A 23,301-nucleotide genomic window follows, 5' to 3' on the forward strand; every position below is an offset into this window, starting at 1 on the left:
GGCTTGTACTGATGCGCCTTTGAGCTGGGTGTTCAGAAAGTCCCTCGGGGCCCCTGGTTTCATCAGGTATCTCTCCACAGTCCTTGTCTGGATGCAGCAGCCACCCCCTGGATGTGGTCTGAGTTGCGCGGTTTGAGGGGAGCGTGTGCTGGGGTCCTCGTGCACAGCTGACGACTCTGGGTGTGAGGAGTTTTTCAGCTCTTGTGGAGTGAGCAGCATGACCTGTCTCTGGAGCTCAGCAGATCTTGGGAGGCTTCACATGCTGCCTCTCGGCGGGCACAGTGTTGCCTCCTGTGTTCTGGAAGGTACTTTCTATCCACGGACAAGGGGGCCTATGGAGCAGCACGTTCACACCAGCTCATGCTTGCTAAACTGTGGGATTGTTACTCTCACCTGAGAAGCGGGAGGCTAGGCACCTCTGCAGATCTTGCTCTAACACAGCTCTCCCTGAGCATCTTAACCATTTCAGCTGCAGGTGCTGTAAGACGTACAGGTTTGGGAGGTTGGTGCTGGGCGTTTCTGTCCCCTTACATGTACTTTGTAGATAATTTTATGTCTTTAAAACTATGTGAAATATGCTTTTAAGACAACCAGCGTACAAATGCAGCTCTAGTTTTTTGCATTTTTTTGGTTGCTTTTAGATTAAAAATTCCTGTAATAATATGAAGGATTCAGGGTAAGATGATTTTTAATGGGACGTGTGGATTGAGGCGTCAAAAGGACAATCGGGGCTTGATGCAGCAGTCCACATGTAAGCATCTAGTGCCCTTTGAGATGCAGAGGAGTGTTGTGCCTGGCTTTCATCTGTTGCTGTGCAAGTCTCCCATGCAGCTGATTTATAGCTGATATCATTGCCATAACGAGCTATTCAGTGTTGATTTCTCCAGCACCTTCCAGCCTCTCAGCTGACAGCAGGTGCCTATGTGTACAAATCTGGATTTGATCTATAGTCGGTATAGTCATTGGAGCAGTTGGAATTACTGACTACAAGGTAACTATTCTAGGGTGAGCTGGATCTTTAGGCTTTTTATTTTAATCAGTACTAAATACTCTATATTTATCACGGAAGGGATAGCTACCTACACTGCATATGAACACCTAATTTAGTGTCTAACTAGATTCAGTCCCATCCTACATTATACTACAGCATGTGATATATTTTTATATATCATTATCTGGGTGACTTGTTTTACTGTTCAGCTTGTTATTGTGTGCTGTTTGTGTAATACAGCCTTCACAGACTTAACGTGAGGAGGGATTGTGCAATGCAAAAAGATTTTACTGCGTATATGTATAATAAAACATATATACAAAAAGTTACTTAAAATAGGTTTGCTTACTTACTCAGATAATTGCTTACAGTAGGTTAAAGGAAGGCTGCTAAATTAGAAATGCTATGATGAGTCATTTCTGATGTGCTGGTCTGAATCATGCTTGTATGCAATCACTGTATCAGCTCACTGCAAGGCTGCCAAGCTGCCCACACATTCCCATGATGAATTTGCCAAGAGAAGTCTGATTTCCTTCTGGCCATCTGCATCAGTTTTGAGTCATAAGTCCCTGGATGTGTTTATTAGCTACTGTATTTATTTGTCCTTTATTTGTTGGAAGCTGGTTTTGACTTTTGTTTCAGTTTCCCCTGTTGACTTTTTAAGTTGGCTTTTGAAAATCGTATGGACCTAGAATTGAGCTGTGAATATACTTCAGATCTCTCAGCTTTCCTGAAAACTGCAAAAAAATTGTGCATTCAACAGGCTGCAGCAGATAAATCACAACTCTGGAAAAACAGCCTTGAAATTATAAATGCCAAATGGCAGAATGTAGTTCTTCAACTTAAATACTTGTTAAAAAGCTGTGTTTAAAAAATATGCATAAACCAGAACCTCTGCCTTTTGGTATTTTATAGTTGAAACTAGGACAGTTCCTTCTTTGCTTATACAGTCAGTGCTGTGCCCATCAACTATACAACTTTTTTTTTTTATTATTATTTTTATTTACCTTCAGTGTGTCTTGCAGTCTCACAAGTCCTGATGCATGCCTGTTCACAAGTCCTTTATCTAAACTGGGTTCTGCAGTTTGCACTTCACCAGTCCTCCTTTTCTGACTTTCTCCTTCCCCCTGCCAGCCAGGGTGGTTACCTGTATGTGCCTGGCCTTTCCAAGCTCCAGTGCAGGCACTTGGTAGCAGGATTCGCTGCTGTTTTAGGGATCTCGGCTCTGGGCCAAGGTACCTGTGTGCTAGGTACTGTGTAAAGACAACAAACCCACAGTTCCTCTGCCAAAGAAGTGAGTGGATTGCTAATCACCATTTTTAAACCTTAATCCAAAATGCAGAATCCATAACTGATCGATGTGCCCCACTAAATGCCCATGTGGGGATCTGAGCATCGTTTTGGGGAAAAAACTACTGTAGTTTGTTTTTTTTTTTTTTTTTAAATGGCAGTTCTGTCTCATCAGTGACTTTTCTACTTGCAGTCTGAGAGTATCTTAAACAAGATTTCATTGCAAATGGTTGCTAATCTTTGCTTCTGAAAATTCATTGAGCTTTTTTCTGTGTGGGTTACCAGAGGGTTACAACAGAAGGTTTGCATTTTCATATTCAGTTTTCATTTCTTAACTCAAGGCTACACATCTTCAAACTGTGGTAACTTTCTGTTGCTGATCATACCCTTTCTTCTTACCAACTTGTAATTGTACTTGTCATCTTTCTCCCTTGTCTTCAAGAGTACCATTTAAAAGAGACTTTTTGTCTCTAAAATTTTAATAATCCTGATTTTTTTATCATCAAAATTGGATTCTGCTATTCAAGGCCGTATTTTGCATATAGTTTTTACAACAAATCATTCCTAAGAAGGCATGTGAAGCTCTGAGTTAATGTAAATTGTTGGTTTGCAGAGCTAAATTTTTCCTCAGGTCTGAAAGAAGACCCTTGGTGACAGAAAATTATGTGTGAATTTGCACTGTTAAAAAAATTACTCCCCTCTCCTTACCTGCAGGGATGCTTTGTGTGACTGGTCTGGCCTAAAGTGCTGGCTGCAGAAGAGATGTTCACGCAGATAGCTGCATTAGTCTCGCCTGTGCTTATAATATTTTTTGTCAGTCATGACAAGAATGGGTAGAGAACTAACACTAACATCTTTAGCCACATGTAATGCTCCAAGCCCAGTGCCTTGCCATGAACCACATTTGTTTTCAGCAGAATGAGTTTATTACACAGAGTGCGCTCAGATTAGTTATTCTAACTATTTCCTGGGGTATTGTGCCTTGAAATGAGCGTTGGGCATGTAGTATTTAAAGTATTTGTATGGTTTCTCTGAAGTCATGTTCAGATAATAAAAACGCGAAATGGAAGGCAAATGATTGTAAAATGTGATTTTTGCCTGTTTTTAAGGTGGTTTGTTAAAAATACTAATTATATAAAATATCTCAATTGGATGTGCAGATCATTAAACTCTTAAATGTAGCTTATAGCACTTGATAAATCATGTGCGCTATATTTTTATAGAGATTTTATAAAAAATTCTTTGAACATGTAAAATTTTGCACGGTTGTATTCAGGGGTTTTTTTGGGGTTTGGCTTTTTTTTAATATTCTGTTCTTAAGGGGGCTTATGATATTTTGGGTGCCTGAAACTCTTTAAGTAGCTCATACCTAGCAGGACTATACATACATTTTGTTGCTTCCTCAGCCTAAGAGATTTTCCTTAAAATAAAGCAAAAGAAAATTGTTTTCTTAATTTTGACTTGGATTCTTCCTTAACAGTACTAGTTATGCATATCAAAGATCATGCTTTCCTAAGGACTGTGTCTAGTTCTGCAGTTGAATTTCTCCTGAAGCCTTGTGCGTAAAATGGTGTGAGCGGTAAGAGGTGATATGCGACTGGCAACTACTGATTTGTCATTTGACACATCTTGGGGGAAAAAACCTCTTCTCCAGTAACCAGAAAATGTTTTTGGTCTTTTAGCCAAGAGCATTCATCTTGTTTGCATTTCCTTTTTTTTTTTTTTTTTTTTTTTTTAAGAATATGGAAATGTAGGGTTCTACAAGTCCATTGGTTCAAAGAATTGGTTCAGCTCTTGAGCAGACTTGTATTTCAGGAAGCTGTGGGATTTTCTCTGAGCTTTGCCTGGCAGAGTGCTCCCTGACCTCTTTTACTCTGCTCAGGGTTACTTTTATGATTTAGATACATAGAATGAGTTTTTTAATGGAGAGGTTTTTTTACTCTTTGATGGACTCTGAGACAATGATGAACCTGCTTGCCTGTTGTTCCCAAAATACTTCAGAGAGTGTGATTTTTCTTTAGTAATACCTTAGAACAGCAATCCAAAAGATCTCTTTCTTGTAGAATAGATGGTACTTCTAGATATACCTCCTTGCTATACTTTTTTACCTTGCTCTTCATTTCTTCCCTCCCCCCTCCACAGACACAGTCAGCTCAAATATATACGTGGGCGCTTGAGTTTGGATGTTGGTGTTGATGATTGTTTCCTTAGTTCCAGGGATGACCTGGAGTTTTACGGGTCTTGATCTTCTCCTACCAGAGGCTGAGGAGAGAGTCACTGAGTCAGAGAACCTTGGATGTGGCTCCTTCTGCATGCTGTCAACCTAATGGCTTTGCGGCATACCTGCAGTGAGGCCAAGAGAAGGAAATAAGTTTTTTTTCCTAAATGAGTAGGAGTTTCTAAAACCAGAAATTTTGGCCTACTGAAACAAAAGAGGGCTAAGTCCTGAAAGAAACTGGGGGAGGATCCCTGCAATGAATACTGTTTGGAGATGGTTCTGGCTCCTTTAGTGAAGCTGAATCTTGTTAGTGTGCAAACAGGATACACACATTACTTTAGTGCACTGTCTTTTTTTCTTAAGAAGTCTTTATAAACTTAGCAATTAGATGAGCTTCAGATATGCTATCTAAACAAAAACTATGTCAATGCAATCTGATTTGCGTTAAGGGGTAAGACTTGTCTGAACATAGGCTGAAACAGCTCTTGAAATATTTTGAACATGCTCTCTGTTTTCTCAAACACTGCCAGAGAATTCAATTGAAAGCCAGTGCAAAAAGCTATCTGATACAAGATGATGTTGTGCTGTTTATTCTGTTTTATGGCTTTTCAGTACTGCAACTGAACACGTATACATGTCACAATAAAACAATCTTGTAGTTGAGGGGTTTGGGGGGAAAAAAGAGAGGCTGGGCAGACAATATATAGTTAAGAGCTGAGCTGATAAACCTGTAGAGATTAAATAATGAAAGACTACTGAGTAATCTGCAGTAATAGCAATCACTGCTGCAATTACAAAACTTCACAACATTACAAATGGAGAGACGGATTCAGAATTAAATGCGTTTGCAGTGAGTCAAACTTCTTGAAAATGAAAATGGAAAAAACAGACTCAAAGAGCTTTCTGCACAATTGAGAATGCAAGAGGGAATTTGTGTCTAAGGAACAATAAAAAACCCCAACCCAACAGCTTGACCAAAAAGTTTGTGAGAAAAGAGGATGATGAGGGTTTGAAGAACAACTTGATTTTACCAAAACCAGAGCATATAAAGGAGCATATAAACACAACCATTGAAGAACTGCAACCCCCTACATGGGAGGCTTAATAATAACTATACTTTTAATTTCTATGTTGGATATGTTATCTTTTGATGGCATAGAGCAGTGAATATATCAAAACGATTTAGGCAGAGGTTAATATTTATGGTTGTGGTCTCATGCCCTTGGGCTGCTTTTAGATTGTCACACCGTTGTTCTTCTTGGACAACTTATTTGTAATTCAGAGTGAAAAATAAGAATGCCCACGGCTCTTGCTACAACTGGGGAGCACTTTAGATGGTGGAAGTGTGTCCCGTCCAGGTGAGCACAAAGTGCGGCTCTCGGGAAGAGAAAGGAGTGTGTAAACCAAGCTGGACCTAGAGCCCTCTCTGCTGGATGCCTGGGAAACGGCACTTGAAACAGGAGAAAACCAAGAATTCTGACGTAGAAGCGAGAATCTGAGAAGTTAGTGGAAGAAATCTAGACATAAACCATCAAATTTTATGTAGCTGAGCTCTTTCTATTGTAAGCAGATGAAATAGCATACGCATATTTCATAAAATGGCCGTCTTTTATTATATCATCAGGTGGTATGTTTTCATGATAATTCTTTTGAGAATGTGTATGGTATGTGAGGGGGGGAAAGGAACTAACATTCCATCTGAGAAATTTGAAAAATTCATAATACATGTGCCAAATAAGACTGTGCAAGTGGAGAATTTTCAAACCAGGTATAGCAGGAGGTATAGATGGGTGCTGCATTTTTGTAGTAATGTCCAAAAGAAATTAACATTTACTGTAGAAGCTGTAGCAATATGTGGAAAACATGCTATTCCAAGACAAAGTGCTTTTTTAGAAAGGCACTTGGCAAGATGCGTCAACTTTTCCAGTGTCTAAATAAAATTTATTTTCCAGTAAGAGGGGCAACTTTATCGTGGTAATTAAAGTACATATCTTATTCCTAAAGTGAAGGAAAACACAGACTTTTGTGAATGTTATTCTTTCAGAAAATTTAACTAGTAGTAACAGGGGAGAGATGCAGAGAATAATTGGATTGCCACTTCATTGCCAGCACTGAGAAATCCACTAAAACTATGCAGCTCCCAAAAGTCCAGCCATTTGGAACTCATGCTGAAGTGTATGTGCATGTAAGCACGCGTGCACAGCTTTTATGTGTGTTTTTTTTAAAGCCAAGAAAAGTCTACCGGAGATAAGAGGGATCAACTTTGAATAAACTCCCGAGGAGTGTTGACTGTCTCTTCCTCCATGGTCTTTTCAAGATGTGATAGCAGCTGAAGACACTCGTTACGTATCTGGCCACAGAAAATTCATGGAGGGTCAAGAAAAGACAGGGTTTGTGTATGCTGTTGGAAACCTTTGAAATCTTGAGTGCATGGAAAACTATAGCAAAACAGTTACTGACCTTTATTAAACTTGGTTTCCCTCCATGTCTATGTGTGGGGGAAGCATGTTCTGGAAATGTTTGATGTTCTGTGAAATGTTCATTATGAAATTTTTCTTTTCCTTTTTTTGGGTCATCATTTCACTTTAGGGTAATAACTTGATTAATGACATTTTAGTGCAGACAGTGTGGTGGGGTTGCCTTAAGCGTTTGTTTTTTCCTACTTTTTTCCAAGCAACAATGACATAACCACTTGAAATTTATTTAGATTAAGAATGGTATATGAAGTGTAGAGTAATAAAAGACAGGAAGGTTTTGTAGTATTCTTTTGTTCTTAAGAATGAGCCCTGTGAGGTGACTATTTCTGAAAATAGAAAAGACGCCTGTCCAGGTAATCAAACTAGCTGGTATGTATTTATCATGTTGTATCACTCACTAGGTGGTGTGTGAAGGGCAGTAATGGCATTGTGTAAGGGATCGTGAATTTGTTCTCTGGAAAAGGCAAGAGTAGTGCAAATGTACACTGAAGGATGCGTTTTATATTTGTTTTATATTTTTTCTTTACCTAGGTTTTCCTATCACTTGTTGACCTAGCTAATTCTGATGGTAGCACAAACAAAGAAATTTTAGAAGTATATTTATAGAGGTAGTTGTGAAAGTATCTTAGTAGTATTCATTTTCCACAGGAGAGTAAATGCAGGAACATTCCCATTGCCATTTTTTCCTCTTTCATATTGCCCAAGGTGTTTTCTCAGATATTTTTTCATAAAAAACAATGTACTTTGTATATAGTGGTACAGTAGGTGTTGAATATCAGGTAAGTGTGTAATGGCTTGTCTACGTATGTGTATACACACACACATATGTATATCTTCTTGACAGAGTAATGAATGCTATCTAATCTCTAGTACATTAACTTTTGAATATGTTTAAGCTACGTGATAACCATGTTGCAAAGATTATAGACATTTTTGGTGTTAACCTAAGAGAGACCTCGAAGACAGATCTGCCAGTACGGATTCTACCATAGAAGCAGTGCAGGGCGATGCTAAAGGAGAGCTGTAACGTGTGTCAAGCCACCAACCAGTGGCTCTAGTGTGAAGCCAATGTTTAGATTTCATAAGTCGCATATGGAAGAAACTCCTCTGACATTCTTTATATCCCCTAAAACTATCAAAGGTCTGATGCTATCCGTCAGTCCTGCCTGGCTGTAGTTGCCACAGCAAAACAAAAAATCAGCAGTCAGGCTGTTCGATACTGGTGTGCTAAACCCATGGTCATGTTTCTGCTGTAAAGGCATCTGCTTCTTACAATAGCTTGGGTAATTTCCGAAGATATTTTAGACAGACCTTATTAAAAAGCAGCTGTTTGGCAGTCTCTGTCAATCCACAAGCTGGATGTAAGTGTTGAGCATTCTGTGACTGCCCATGTAACATACTAAATACTTTTACATGTCTTTTCTGAATGCAGTAAAGGAAATCCAGTCAGTCTGTATAGGTTTTTCTTACTGTAATGGAATTTGAATTTGAAAAACAAGTTTGCATTGCTATGGCCATGTTTCTGTTGACTGACTTCAGTAGGTGCTCAATCAGGCTTTTTGATTATAAAATGATAGACATGACTATATTGTATCACAGAGTTCTGTTGAAAATTCACATGAACGTCTGAGATATACTAATGGTCTTGAAAATTTTCCAGATACCAAAAGCATAATGTTTACACTGAAAATGAATATTATCCATGCTTTGTGTTTAGAAAGTGGCCAAACAAATGAGTAAGTGAGAATATACTGCTGCTGTCTTCTTCAGCTGTAACTTAATATTTTTACTGGTAATAGTCCTGCAGTGTCAGAGGTCCTTAACATATTCTGTGCTGGGCTGGAGTTATTGTACTGTACGGGCCTGTTCTCTTATGACTCAATAAAAACTTTTTCCAAAATCATTGCATAATTACTAATTCTGTTTAATAATTACGTTTTCGAATGCTGACCTTACCTGTCCTTTATTTTGCTGCAGAATTTTCTTAAAAGGGACGTGTCTCATATGTATAAAAAATGTTTTTTATTTTTCTATTTTTCAGGGCATGGCTTTTACCTTGGAGGAGAGACAACAGTTGAATATTCATGGATTATTGCCACCTTGCTTTCTTGGTCAAGATGCCCAGGTTTATGGTATTCTGAAGAATTTTGAAAGACTGACATCTGACCTAGACCGGTAAAGTATGGCTATGAAACTTTACCCCAGTTATCAAACCATAATCCCTTTTTTCTTTTTTATGGTAGTACAGACGAAATGTTGTGGGTTTTTTTTCAAGCTGTGGTGGTTGATGGTTGGGAATCATTAAGCTAAATACATACTTTTTTGCTAGAATGCTTTCTTCAGAAAATCAACTCCCAATTTTAAATTGCAATATTCCAGTGCCGTTCACATGAACTTATTATTTCAATAACTAAATGATACAAAGGTCATCAGAAGCAAATGAACTCTAAAGTTTTAGTGAAACTAACAGTCACTAACGTTTTTACATGCATATAGATACATATGCATTAAAACAAATATATAAAATCTGTATGTACTATAGTGTTGTTGTGTTTGATTTTTTTTAAAGAAAAAAGCTGTGGAGGGCTTTAAACATTTATGAATACTCTGATAGTTGGGTTTTTCCCCCCTCAGTGTTTTATAGGCCCTAGGATGCTACTACTTTATTTTTACTCCCATGCCTTGCTTTTTTCTCTGTTGTGGGTTGTCTTGTTATTTGTATGTAATAACATGGCTTTCAGATACCTGTCTGTTGGTAGCAAGGCTTTTCTATAATTTAAAGTTGCCACAATCTTTGTTTTTTAGGGAGGCAGGATAGGATGAGCACAGCCTTCCTTGTAAGTGAAGAGCTCATGACTGTGTTATCTGTTCTAAATGCTCTCAGGGAGGGCATTATCAGTTAGCACAAGAGTAGTAGCTTCCCAGGCTGGAATGTTTTAGTCTGAGTCCTTGCATGTAGCAAAGCGTAAAATCTCATGGAGACCCCACCAAGCATTGACATTACCATAGGAGAAAACCGTCTCTGTCCTTCTGTCCTCATCTCCTCCTTACTTCTGCCTTGAAGTATTCCCTTCATGATACAGTTTGTCATTTCATGTGTTTCAGGGCATTTAAAACTTTAAGGCTGTTTCAGTTGTTTGATTCTACTTGAATTGCTGGAATTTCTTTCTACCTGTAACTTAAAAGCAAGGGGGAAAAAAAAAAAAAAAAGGCCTTTTACCCCATTATTTTGTTTTTCTTAACTAGCAAAGAAGTTTTGCTCTTACTTCAGGTCATAGGAGAAAATGACTTGTATTTCTCAGTACTTCAAGATTGAAAGTTACTAGTCTAGCTATGTGAAATTCAAGAGGAGAGCAGCAGTATTTCCAAAATATTAATTAAATATTGTTTTAGGAAAAAAAAAAAGTGGATATTTAAATGGCTTTTCACTAAAATTAGGAATTCCTGCAGGAAAGGAAAAAAAGAAGTAATCTGTCAGTTTTAAATGACAGAGTATGAAAAGCTTGATTTGAACCACAATAAAACACCGTATACTGAAGTTTTGATTGCACTGGGACTCATCAAATAAAAATAACTGTCTCTGAGTATTGTGGGAATACTTTGCAGAAAACTTGCTTTATCATGTTAAAAGAAAGGAAAGAAAAATCTGTCTGTCTTGAGGGTGGGGAAGGAAAAAAAACCTTTTTTTTTTGAGTACACTTAATGCATGTGTGATAGACACAAATAATACACAAGTATAAATAAATATAACTATGTTTAGAAAGAAATGTAAATAAAAAGGCTTTCCAGAAGCCATTTGCTTCAGGTGCTTTTTTTCCCCCCAAATCTGTCCCTTTTAAGCGTAATGACTGTATGTAATTAATTAAACAAAACCTCAATATCATTATTTCCTACCTATGAGTGTTCTTTTGCACTTTCTCTTTTCCAGATAAATAGTTGGGTATGGAAGAAATTTATCTCCTTCTTCTGTGACCAGACATTCTTAAAACAGAAGTACAAACATAAACATATTACATCCGTGTGTCTTGAGCATTAGGCTTTAGCTTGCCATTTTATACCATAAAGCCAGTTTTTAGTATAACGTCTTTTTTTGGTATAAAGGTTATATTTTACTGTGCAGCTTTGCAGTGCAAATGTGTTGTTGTTAATAGGGTTTAGTGATGTACTTTGGCTGAGAAAACTAGTAAGTCTTTGGTTCATAGGAATAACTTGAAACTATGAAAAGTTAGTCGTTCTTACTGTGTGATCACTAGTCAAAATACTTCAATTAAGAATTTATTAATTAACAAAAGAAAAAAAAAATTAAAAGCTATGTTTATTTACCAGTCTTATTCTGTGGCGTGTAGCAGTGGGGTTTTCTCAACCATAATTTTTGGTCCAGCCATAATTTTAGTCTGAATAAACTGTGTGGCTGCATTTATAATGCAGGGTGAGCTGGGATGGAGTCTCCAACCTTGGAGATATTAAAATCCTGAGTGAACATGCTCCTGGACAACCTGCTCTCGTTGACTGCTTTGAGCAGGGGATTGGGTGTGGGAACTCCAAAGGTCACTTTCAGCCTTAGCCAGTCTATGATTGTGTGATGCAGGTCCACAGCAGTTAAAAAATAAGAGGTAATCTTTGATCAATGCAGATTTGTGTAAATGAAATCAGGCTGGTCCTTAAACAATTAAATTTGTATAAATCCACAAGTCCCCCTCAAATGAAACTGTTTCTTTAAGAAGTCATATTTGTATTCTGTGTGAACACCTAGCAGGCCAAGATTGACTATTCATGTCATGCCACGTTGTGATAAAAAAGCATTTGCCTCTCATATTAGTGGGGCATGATATTGCTGTGGTGTTTTCTCCAGTTTTTAGCAAAATAAAATCATTTGTTCATTACATGGGTAAGTTTATATTTAAGACCACTGATTGAAAGACTTGGTAACATCAGCACGCAGAAGATGCTTCCTTTTAAGCCTATCAATGGTTGCATCTTGGGCTCCTTTGCAGAGATAAAATGCTTGTGTGAATTGAGCATGGAAAAACGTGCACATTGAAATGTTATTTGCAGCTGTGTTGGTAAGTCAGGTGTCTGACAATTTTATTGTGGTATGTCAGTAGAGACCCTGCTCTGAGAACATGTGCATTACATGTGTGAGCTCAGTCCTTCAAGGAAATATGTCAACTCTGGTCCCTGTATTTACATTTGTATCGAAGCATTTTAAAGGGAAGAGTGACTGCGATCCTACCGCAGTTACTCCTTGAATGCCTTCACTGATGGAGAATGCCAGAAGACATTGACTATTTTAACTGGAACTTGAAAGGAAATCTCAAGCGCTCCCTGTACAGGCAGGTGCTGAAGGACAACCTTGCCTAAAAGCGTGCAGGTGTTGCCTTCTACTGAATGTAAATATACTAATTCTAGAATTTTTTTTTTTCCAGTATGCATCTGGCATAGTCTTCACTCCCATAGGTGCAGTGATTGAAAAGAGATGAAGGGAAGCTGTTGTTTTCCTTGTAGAGCTCAAATTTGCTATCGTGTGTATACCTGCATGGTTTATGTCCAAATACAGAAGATTGAGTACAAGCATTTGAATATTGCAGAGGTGGAAGCTGTTAAGTACCTTAGACAGAAGGGTATAGTCTGATGAAACATTAATGCTGTGTATGAGAGCATCTTGCACTGGCAGGATTGTAGCTTGCTCTGGTTTTGATTGGAAAGAGGATGTGTGTAAATCCATCAAGCCAAGCTGACAGTACCATGGCATGCTATGTTTTGGCACCGCTGAAACTCCCTTGCTGACTTTCAGCATGGAATTGCTGCATTCTGAAATACCAAGAGTTTGTACACAAAATGAATGTGAAACAGCAGCAAATATATTGCCCAGTATGCCTGGCAAAAAGGAAGCCAGTAACAGGAGATCTATTCCTCTAACTTAATTTGGAAAAGATGTAATGGCTTCTGCAAGTAATCTTTTTTTTTTTTTTTTTTTTTTCTCCCCTGTATGTTCTTAATTGTCTTTCTTCTTGCTTTGTATTGACATTGAAATCGTTGCCCCTGACACATCTTCTGTCTGGGCTTTTCTTTCTTCAGAGTCACACTGGTGAAGTGTTATACTGGATGTGTGAACATTAGGAGAGGTTCCATCATATCACTTTTCCAGAGAATACAGTGTTACTTTGTTGGCTTTTTTTCAGTTCTTTATACATTATATTACAAATGTCTTTAGTAGCATTTCTATATAGATACTGATGATGCAAAGTAATGGAGCTAAGTATCTTACGCAGGTTAAAAATAATAGTGTTTTCTCCCACTTTCATTGTTTGCTCTCATGTTTTGCAAGATAAGAGCAAACAAACTCGAGGTTTGGTTGTGGGTTTTTTTACCCTTCCATTTTCCTTGTAAAATGCATGCCAGTGATAGTAGGGCCAGTTATCTCAAGAAATCATTAGTAATTTTCTGGTAGTTATGTCAGTTTTCTTTTGGGTTTTGGATAATATTTGGTTTATATCCTTCTGTTGCCACTGTATTTCATTCCCTTCATAACAGCAGACTAGCATAGGTGAAGTGAAGGCAAGGGGAAAACTGACATACTGAAGTGTGAATGCTTGGCCATCCCCTCTGTCTTAATTCCAGACCTTGGTTTTCATCCTCTGAAACTCTTTCCTGAAATCTTTGTTCAAGACTCCTTCTCTGAGGATAGATAATATTTTTTTCCCTTTTATAGCACAAATGATTGTTCTTGGTGTTTTATTGCTTGTTTTCAATTAAATGTGGGCTTCAGTAAACGACTCCATTAAATACTGCATTTTAAATATATTTATTTTAAAAACACAGTGCTTTTGGTTGTGTAGATTACTTGGATGTTGCTAAAGATGCATACTTGTCTAATGCATGACAACCAACACCACATTGAGGATCAAGCGTTTTTGGTTTTCCTCTTAAAGAATTTTTGAGAAAGTTGATACCCCTAAGCAAGTTACTGTGCCGAGAAAGAAGAGCTCTTTTATATCTACTTCTGAAAAGTAGCCTTCTGGTCAAAAATACTTCTCTATAAGTATTTTTCACTTTATAATATTACTTAGGTTGATTTGGATATGGCTGGCCAAGTATGTCATATTTGAAAGTATAAGTAGTACACAGTTATTATCTTTGCAATATCCTGAATATAAAAGTGGCATGATAAATGCAAATAAGAAAATAAACCCCCATCTAGATCTTTTCTAGATCTCCTTAGGGTCTAAAGTACCCTTAGTGACACAAGGGAAGGGACACTCTTTTGCCTTACTTCTGTCACCTCATTACAGTCGCCAGCTGCCAAGCCGGCTGCAGTAGCCTTGCTTATAGTGCTTGTTAAAGGTTTATATAGCGAATTGTGAAATAAATGCTTCCCTGATATACAGGGATATCAAGTAACGAATGTGGATTTGCTAAACTGTTCTTCGTTACATAATCACCTGACTATATTTGTATCTTCCTAAAGTATGGATCAGATTTTATCGGCACATGTGATGAGTATGCTGAAGGAAAGTTCATGTGAATAATAAAATACACAGACCTCCAGGTTTTTGGAATGACTGTGTTGTGTACATTCCCTCAACATATGTAATAAAATGATGGGCATATTAAACTTTTTAAATATAAGTAATTAGTAATCCTTTGTAAATAAAAAACCCAACAACCTATGTAAATTGTATGCATAAATTGTTAGTTTTTATGTAAGCCTATTGGTATAGAAGACTACTTAATTTTAGAAGTAATACTTCACCTTACTAAAGCTAGTGAATAAAGAGGTGAGGTTTAGGATCATCAAATTTCTAAATATTAAGTGTTCACAAAGTGACCAGAGTCATACCAGTGTGAGCTAGTATAACCTGAAGTCACTCATAGACTCACCTCATGTGTCATACCCAGCACTGAAATTTGGCCTCCCGGATGGAACCTTGGAGCAGTAGTGGATTTATTCAGTATGAGAGTGATGGTAGTCAAAAGTAGATCAAGTTTAACATGAACTATTTTTTACTGTCATTTTTCTGATATTTTTTTCTTCTCATTGGTTTTCTTTGTAAATAAATATAACACTTATTCAAATGCAATCAAAAATTGACTTCCATTTAGAGATAAAACATTGCAGATTTCATTACATAGACTTCGGGGACTAAAGGTTTGTTTTTGAAAGCTTTTTCCTACAGTATTCAGGTGAAATATTTATTTGAAGTATTAGTCTGGATTTAAGCGAAATTTCTATCAAGGCAAGAGCAGAAAAAGCTAACATTTTTGCTTCAATTTTTGGGGGCAAGAGAGTAAACGTAATTAAGTTTTATTTAATGATGGTCTCATTTCAAGTGGAACAACTGATATGTATGGATTAGATTCTGACAGACCAAATACTCAATTGCAGCATAGTGTTTTATACCTGTGAGAGATTAGCTTCCTGAGTACATGGAATCTGTCAACTTTGTGATGGTTTCAGCTTCTCTCTGCCTTAACCAGTTTGTTGTCCTTTGTATCCGAACCCTTTGTGCTATTAAGACAAGGAGGAGTTTAAATACTCCTAGCAAGAAAGAGGCTGCTATAGAGTACATGTAGCTTTAATTACTTACCTAAACACCTTTGTGTTCCTGAATTTACTTTATATGTTTACTTGATGTCTGTCTAATTATATGTAATTCTCCACAGATATATTCTACTAATGAGTCTTCAGGATCGAAATGAGAAGCTTTTCTATAAAGTGCTGACTTCTGACATTGAAAGGTTCATGCCTATTGTTTATACTCCCACTGTTGGACTGGCTTGCCAACAATATGGTTTAGCGTTTCGGAGGCCAAGGTATGTAAGTTTATACTTCAAATAAAAGTAATTGTATCTTATTTTCCTCTTGGCAGGTTTCTGCAGGGGTTTTCTAACACAGCTGAATGTAAGCCAAAACTACAATAACTGAGATAATTCAAACTACTCTTTTGGTCTGCGTTAAACCATATTTTGTATTGCATTAAGAGGGAAAACTGTTGTTTTCATTGTATCAATACATGAGTACGTTATTAATCTCGTGAACTGACTTTTTAGAATACTAAACATTGCAAGGTCTGCATGTTGCAAGACCACAGAAGAATGGATCCTTAGGTCTTGGGTTTGTATTATCAGCCTAAAGAGCATAGACTTTTACCTCTGTGTGTGTGTGTAGTGTGTGTATGTATATATAAATACTTCTATCTATTAAATATCTATGTTATAGGTATTATATACATATATATATATAAAAATAATATGTATACAAACTAAGGATGTGTTATATTGTACCTACAGGCTTCTTAAAAACAATCAATAATCAGGAAAGCACTGGAGTGCTTTTATTCCGTATACAATATCTGTATTTATAGAGTCATGAGGAAGTGGTGTGAAAGAAGGATAGATGCTTCTGTTTCACTCTGCCCTTGAACATCACCCCACAGAATTTCAGATTTATGGCGGTTGCTGTCTGAGAACCTTGTGTATAGCAGTGCCTTCAAGTGCAAACTCTGGAACAAGACTTTGGAGCCTTCTGTACGATTTTCTGGCAAAGGAAAAGATAAATGGGCTGTATGTGCATAGCTGTTTTAACACAAATAAGTTTTTTACAGTCAAGGCATTGACTGAAAATAAGAAGCTTGCAAGTTTAAAGGGAACAAATGACTGCTCACAAATTCTTCAGCAGGAGGTATTTGAGGGAGAAGACTTACAGTTTCAAGGTTTTGTTGTTGTTAACATAAAAATCATTTTGGCCTTGTGACTGACAGAATGAGTCAGGACCATCTGGCCAACTGCAGAATTCCCACATCTATACACATTGAAAAGTTCAAAAAGACCTCAAGAATGCTTACTTAAACCTGTTTAATGATCTGTGGCTTTTAGGTGCCTCCCCTAGCAAGAGAAGGCATCTCCTTTTTTCCCCTCAGTATTTACCACCATGGTGATTTTATTGGCCTTCCAGGAAGTGCTGAGTCTGTCTGGAAATGAAGGCTTTGCCTAGGCTGGTCTCATTGCCCCTTGTTTTGATATCCATTGCTGTACAAGATACTGCACAAGGAGCACCTCTGCCAACGTATGGACCTTTCACTTTCTCCCCAGACCAGCGGAGGATCTGTGGAGAAAAAAAACAACTGTTAAATTAGACAGCAGTTGAGCTGAGTGTCAGTCTGCAACTGGTGAGGCACAGCTTGCACAGCAATCGGAACAACCCACCAGTCCCCTTTAGAGATTTTCAGACTCCTGAACTCCATTCTTTGGTCTGATCCTAAGCATACTCAGGACATGGGCAAAAAAAAACAATTTGGGAGGTAGGGACAGGGAGAGGAAATATTTCAACCGTTTGTGTTTTGTTTTGGGTTTGTTTGGGTTTTATTTATTTGGTGGAATTTTTGTCTGCAGATGACTTGAAAAGATGCCCTAAATATTTCTCCTCTAGTTATTAAGACTAAAATCCTAGCTGACATTGCTGTCACCAATAAATTTATGGATCCGTATAGTTAACTTGAAACAAATTACACTATAAACATGCAGTTAGTACAGATATACTGGGAAACAAGAACTTCTGAGTTCTGCACTGTGCAACTAAGCCACTCTTTAGCCTCTCCTCTAAAGAGAATTTAGTAGAGTTTAAAATTTTATAGATTTATTTGAATCATTAATGTGTGACATAACAAGTTTACATTTTATTTTCCTTTTAGTTTCAAATATGATATAAAAATCTTTCAAAAGCAAGGCATAATAGCAGTAATACATAAATTGTGCAGGCTTTGGAATAGCAAGCTGAACTTTCTCAACTCAGCAAACGACTGCAGTATAAAACTACCAGTGCATATAAATAATATTGTGCTAACTTTCTGTGTTCCCCGTGGAGTTTCCTCTGTCCTACTTTAAAAAGCTTGTTATTCTGGCACATGGATAGTGAACTTCCATTCTGATGATGTATTTAGCTATTCTGAACAGAGTGATGATTCAGTTGCTCCTTAAGCACCCTCATGTTTGTATGTTCTTAAAAGTATGATTTTATTTACCAATACTGGAGTGAAGTCTGATTTTTCTTCAAAAAAAGTGTTCATTTCCTTATTGAAAAAGCGCAAATTCAAGGCAGATTATACTACTTCAGTAATTTCTTTCCCTTATCATTTAATTTAAAAAGTATATAGCTTTACAGGACATTCCATAATTTGGTATTTCACACTATGTTTTTACTGCAGTTGAGCTGCTAATGAAGTAACGATGTTTTAAACAATACTGAGTCTTGTTTTAACTGATGTGTTTTCTGGTATTCAGTTGTGTTCTTGAGCTACTGAAGTCAGCCTGGGCTATATTCATCTGTCTGCTGCTTCCCCAACTACATGTATGCTTTGTATACGTGATTGACTGTCTGGGGAGATGCGTAAGATATTTATAGAAGTCTGTTTTATTTCTAGTCCTGCTGAATTGCCTCACTACTTTCAAATAAATGTTTTAATGGCTCATTTAAGTAAAGATGGCTGAAAAATGTGTACAATCATCTTTTGCCTAATGAGGATCTCATAACTATTTTTTTTTTTCTTAAGAAGAAAATATCATCTGCCAAGTGGATGTTTACTCTTCCGTCTAAAATTCCCAACTGTTATGTTCATGTTATCTCACTACCTGCTCTCATCTTCCCACGCCACCCAGCTGATGCCAGTGTTCATTAGAGGTGTTGGAGGAGGACTGTAAAGAGTTTCCCTTTTGACAGATTCTTTGCTGCTTAAGAAATACCCATACTTTGTGATCTTGCACTGCACTCTGTTACAGAGATCTGTTTTTTTTCTAAGAAAACACTTTTCTAAATTATTACAAAAACAGTTGTGCAAAGCAATCAGTTTCATTTGGTTTGAAATTGTATTCTAGACTGTGACTCATTAGCATTAAGCATTATATACCAGCATCCTTCCGGTACCTAAAGGAGGCTACAAGGAAGCTGGAGACGGACCAAGGGCATGTAGTGATAGGACAAGGAGGAATGGCTTTAAACTGGGAGAGGATAGATTTGGATAAGGTATGAGGAAGAAATTCTTTACTGGGAGTGTGGTAAAACACTGGCACAGGCTGCCCAGAGCAGCTGTGGCTGCCCCATCCCTGGGAGTGCTCAGGGCCAGGCTGGATGGGGCTTGGAGCAACCTGGTCTGGTGGAAGGTGGAAGGTGTCCCTGCCCATGGCAGGGGGTTGGAACTGGGTGATCTTTAAGGTCCCTTCCAACCCAAACCATTCTATGATTCTGTCCCTCATAAATGGCACCCTTCGTGACTTTCTTTCAAGGAAGAAAAAATAAGCATTTAATTTACGATACGGAAGGAAAAAAGAAGTAAAAAATAGGAAATGTAGTCCAGGTCTGTATGCTCTTGTGGGTTTTATTAGCTGATTTTTTTTTTTCTGTTGTTACAATTTAGGAAAAAGATTCAGTCTCATCATAACTTAAAAAAAGGGTCTTATCTGTAGGAACTGTGTGTATCTCTTTTGTGCTGATGCATATCTAAATTCTGTCTTTACTGATCAATGAAGGTTTTTCTTTCAGAATATTTTTTATTTCAAAATATTTTTATTACTGTCTCTTCCCACAGCTCAGAAAATGTTTGATACTATGTAGTTCAACAAAAATCCTGTTAGAAACAGACTTATTTAAATAGGTAAATAAGTTAAAAATTATACAATTGCTGCAGTTCCTGTTTCTCACACTGGAAGTTGCAAGGCAATGTCTTATTATTCAGTTTAAATCTGTAAAGTTCTTTTTATATTCAGTTAGATTTCTTTACATTGTGAAGTAATTTTGAAGCCCTTGGCTCACAAGTTATGTCTTCAGGCAAGGAATAATGGAAATTAGAGTAAAAAAAATAGGTGTCTCATGGGATCATTAAATGAGATCATCTTCTGTGACTCCCTTACGTGTCTTTAGAAGACTTTAGGGGCTCACATGATGTGCTTACAGTTACAGCAGGACACTGTGGCTCAGGCGAGATGTTTTTCGTCCTGAAGCAGTATTTTGCAATTACAGAATAAACATTCATGGCTGACCAGCTGACTGATTAAGCAATGTTTCTCAAGAGAACCAGCTGCAAAGTAACTTGACTCACTGGTTTGAAGCTTGTCTGAATAATTGACATTTGTTTGTAAAATTCAAGCTGAACTCAAGATTGCATTACTCACTCTGAATATTCAGCTTAAAATCCACCAGTTTAATGAATAAGAGCATTATTCTAGAAATAAACAGTACAGATCTGCTAGCAGATCTGTAACATGCACCTACCTACACCACATAGTTACAGAAACATAACTTAGAAGACCACTACAGTCTTCCTCACAACCGTTAAGGAGGACGAGGGAAGAAAGAGGCTCCTCCAGGGGGTAGGTCAGAGAAGGAATTTGGACCTGTACAGGTAAAAGCTTTAAAGGCTTATGCTGGGAATGTAATGGAGTTGTGATTTTTATTGCAGTGATCATTCCATCATTAAGAGTGTTATCGCAGAATCTCTAAGTCCCTTTTTTTGGTGCAGAGTTTCTGTCCACCATTTAAAAACAGATTCCTAAAGTAAAACACTCTTGTTGCACAAAGTGTGTGCACATATATGACAGCTTTTTCTGACCTACCAAGAAACAATCTGTTTCTATAAATGGATTTCTAAAATATAACAGTTCTTTAATCCAAAAAGAATAAATATGGGAAAGCTCAATGGAAATTTCCTCTAAGAATCCAAAATCAACTTTTTACATTGTATAGAGAACACCCAGGAGTTTAAGGTTCTTGTGTAAACTTAGCGTTTAGACAGGGGAGTTAAAATTGCCAAGTATTGCTATGCTGATGACTTTGGAGTTGTCAGAATGTTAGGTGACTGTTTGTGTATTTCCATTCCTAGAAGGAAAAGCCATTTCAAACAGAATGTGAACAGAGCAAGCCCTGCTAACTGTTGCAGCCACAAAGGCATGGCAAAGTTCCTCTGAAATAACTTCCCGATGCAGTCACATGCTGTCAAGCTGACTAGGAACCATATTTAAAACAGCTATATTGAATCTGATGCTGCGGATTGAAGATACAGATGCAGTCTCTTAAAAGGCAAAGTATGTCAGCCTTAGCTTTGAAGTTATGTCTATTTTTTTTTTTTTAACATATAAGGCAGATCTTTTTCAGCAAACTGTTCTCACAGAAGTTTTCTTCTGCAATAATTCTTTCAACTCCGTGGTTTTTTTTCTTGTTTTCCTTCCTCACAGATAAGTAGACATAGCCTATCTAGAGGCCTCTTATTCACCCCAGTCTAAGACAGATTACATTTTGAATTTACTTTTAATAAGCATTTTTAAAATGTGTTTGGTTTAGCTCTTTTGATACTTCTAGAGAGCACTTGGAATGTTATTAACAGTCTTTAGTACCAACTGAGGCAATTTATCATGCTAAATACTCAGTTTGCCAGTGCTGATACTGTACCAGATTGCCTCCTGCACTGAAATGTGTGACTGACTCAGCACGTACAAATTTGAGATCGGTTCCTTCCCTCCTGTTCCTCAAAAGGAATGTATTTATTTACATTTATTGTGTATGCATTTACATTTACACTAGTTCATATGCACGGCAACGAGTGCAAGTGCTACAAGTGTGACGTTTTTTTTTTTGTTGACATAGTAATGTTTACATATTGAGATTGTCAGCTGCAAGATACCACAGCTTTTTTATAAAGAGAATGAATTAGAGAATAAGGAAATACTTATTTCCTCTGAGAGAACATATGAAATATTAGACCTTGACAACAGAAGTTGCAGTCTGTTTGCCAGCACAAGGCTGATCCTGTGGTACATTTCATAGGGGATTTTTTGGTGGTTTTTAAATGAGGCTTTCACTGGAGTCTGGATTTTTCTTTTTCTTAATTCCATTGAATGCCTTTGACACCCAAATATCTTCAGAAACAAGTTTGGCTTACAGGAGGCCAAAAACTTGTCAAGTACTCCTGGATCACATGAGCCAAGAAAGTTCAGTTCCTGGTGCGTCTTTGTGATTGTCTGTCTCGCCCTCAGATCAGTGGCATTTTCTTGATTGAGACCAGAAGGTCTGGATTCATTTGACCTAATTTATTCACCAGTATAACTGCCCCCTTAGAATTTTTTCAGCACATCTAGATGTTTTTCCCAAGCAAAACAGTTACCTATATATTTAGAGACTTTATTAATCTCATTGTTACTATGGATAATTGTCCTTGTATCTTCATTTAGTGAGAACTGATTATTGTGTAACATGAAATTATACTAAAAGATAAAACAATAGTTTCAGAGTTGTTTTTCCTAGTAACTTTTCTCTGAGAAATATATAGAATTTTCATCTGGAAGTGAAAAAAAGACAGTGTGGGGTTTTTTTTAAGTGATCTCTTGTAAGAGTTTGATCATTAGGGCAGTCTGAAATCAAAACGTGTTGCAATAAAGACATAAAATACAGGAAAATGCTTCTTTGAGAATAACCTGTTGGAGTTCCATTCTCCAGCAGGCACTGGTGTGGGCTCTGTTTATTAACAACACGGCTCAAGTGGCAAGGTAGTCTGAACATCACGACAGAGAATTAACATAGTTGTAGCATTTCTTCTCATTTATATAATCTGTCTTTTACTGAATTAAAAAACCTGGCAATAATGGCAGTTGCAGCCCCTCACCCAGCACTTTTGAAATATGTGTTGGTTTGTGATTTTCACTTTTGTGTCTTGTGAACGTACAGTGGTTGACACTTTCCAGGCAGCTTTTTGTCTTGTTATTTTTTGTGTAGCCTTTCCACTGAATTCAAGCACCATGACATCTCATGACACCCAGTAATTCTCCTCTTTGGCATGATTCTGATCTGCTCTGTTACCTTCATCAAGCTAAAACTTAGCTAAGCATGCTGTTGCTTCCTCAGCTCGGCTAATAGATTCTCCTAGCATAACATTTGCCCTGCTCTGAAAATTTGGAAAAGGAGAATTGGCACAGCACAGGAGTTTTGAATTCCTCTCTTCTCCTAGAGTGTTTTCTAGAAATACACTAGGCTGGATTGTGCCCAAGGTGTATTCAACTTGGTCTGTCAGCAGCCAGTAATGCTGCTGCAGGGGAACGTGTGAGAATCTTGCATAGAAGATGTCAGCTGGGCTCATTTTGGACTTAGAGTACTCTGTAAATGTTAAGCCAATTCCTTGTTCTAATAAATATTTGAATGAAAAAAGTTAGGTCCTGATTTTTTAAATCATTAGGGTATTCTTTAGGTTATATTTGTATGTAGTCATCTGGTCTCTCATGAACCGTGTTAAATTAATGGCTTTTGGTAATATTTTGGCAATAGGGTTTACCATTTAGTGTGATTT

At 37.4% G+C, this 23,301-nt stretch overlaps 1 protein-coding gene across 1 annotated transcript in view; it reads left to right on the forward strand.

Annotated features, from left to right (window-relative positions):
* ME1 (malic enzyme 1) overlaps positions 1-23,301 on the forward strand; it is a 185,283-nt gene that overhangs the window by 38,647 nt on the left and 123,335 nt on the right. The window contains exons 2-3 of the mRNA XM_056343876.1: positions 9,018-9,151; positions 15,641-15,790. Coding sequence (XP_056199851.1) covers positions 9,018-9,151; positions 15,641-15,790 — 284 coding nt within the window. The remainder of the gene's footprint in view (positions 1-9,017; positions 9,152-15,640; positions 15,791-23,301) is intronic.

The sequence above is a fragment of the Falco biarmicus genome, chromosome 6 (genome assembly GCF_023638135.1).
Source record: "Falco biarmicus isolate bFalBia1 chromosome 6, bFalBia1.pri, whole genome shotgun sequence".
Lineage (NCBI taxonomy): Eukaryota > Metazoa > Chordata > Aves > Falconiformes > Falconidae > Falco > Falco biarmicus.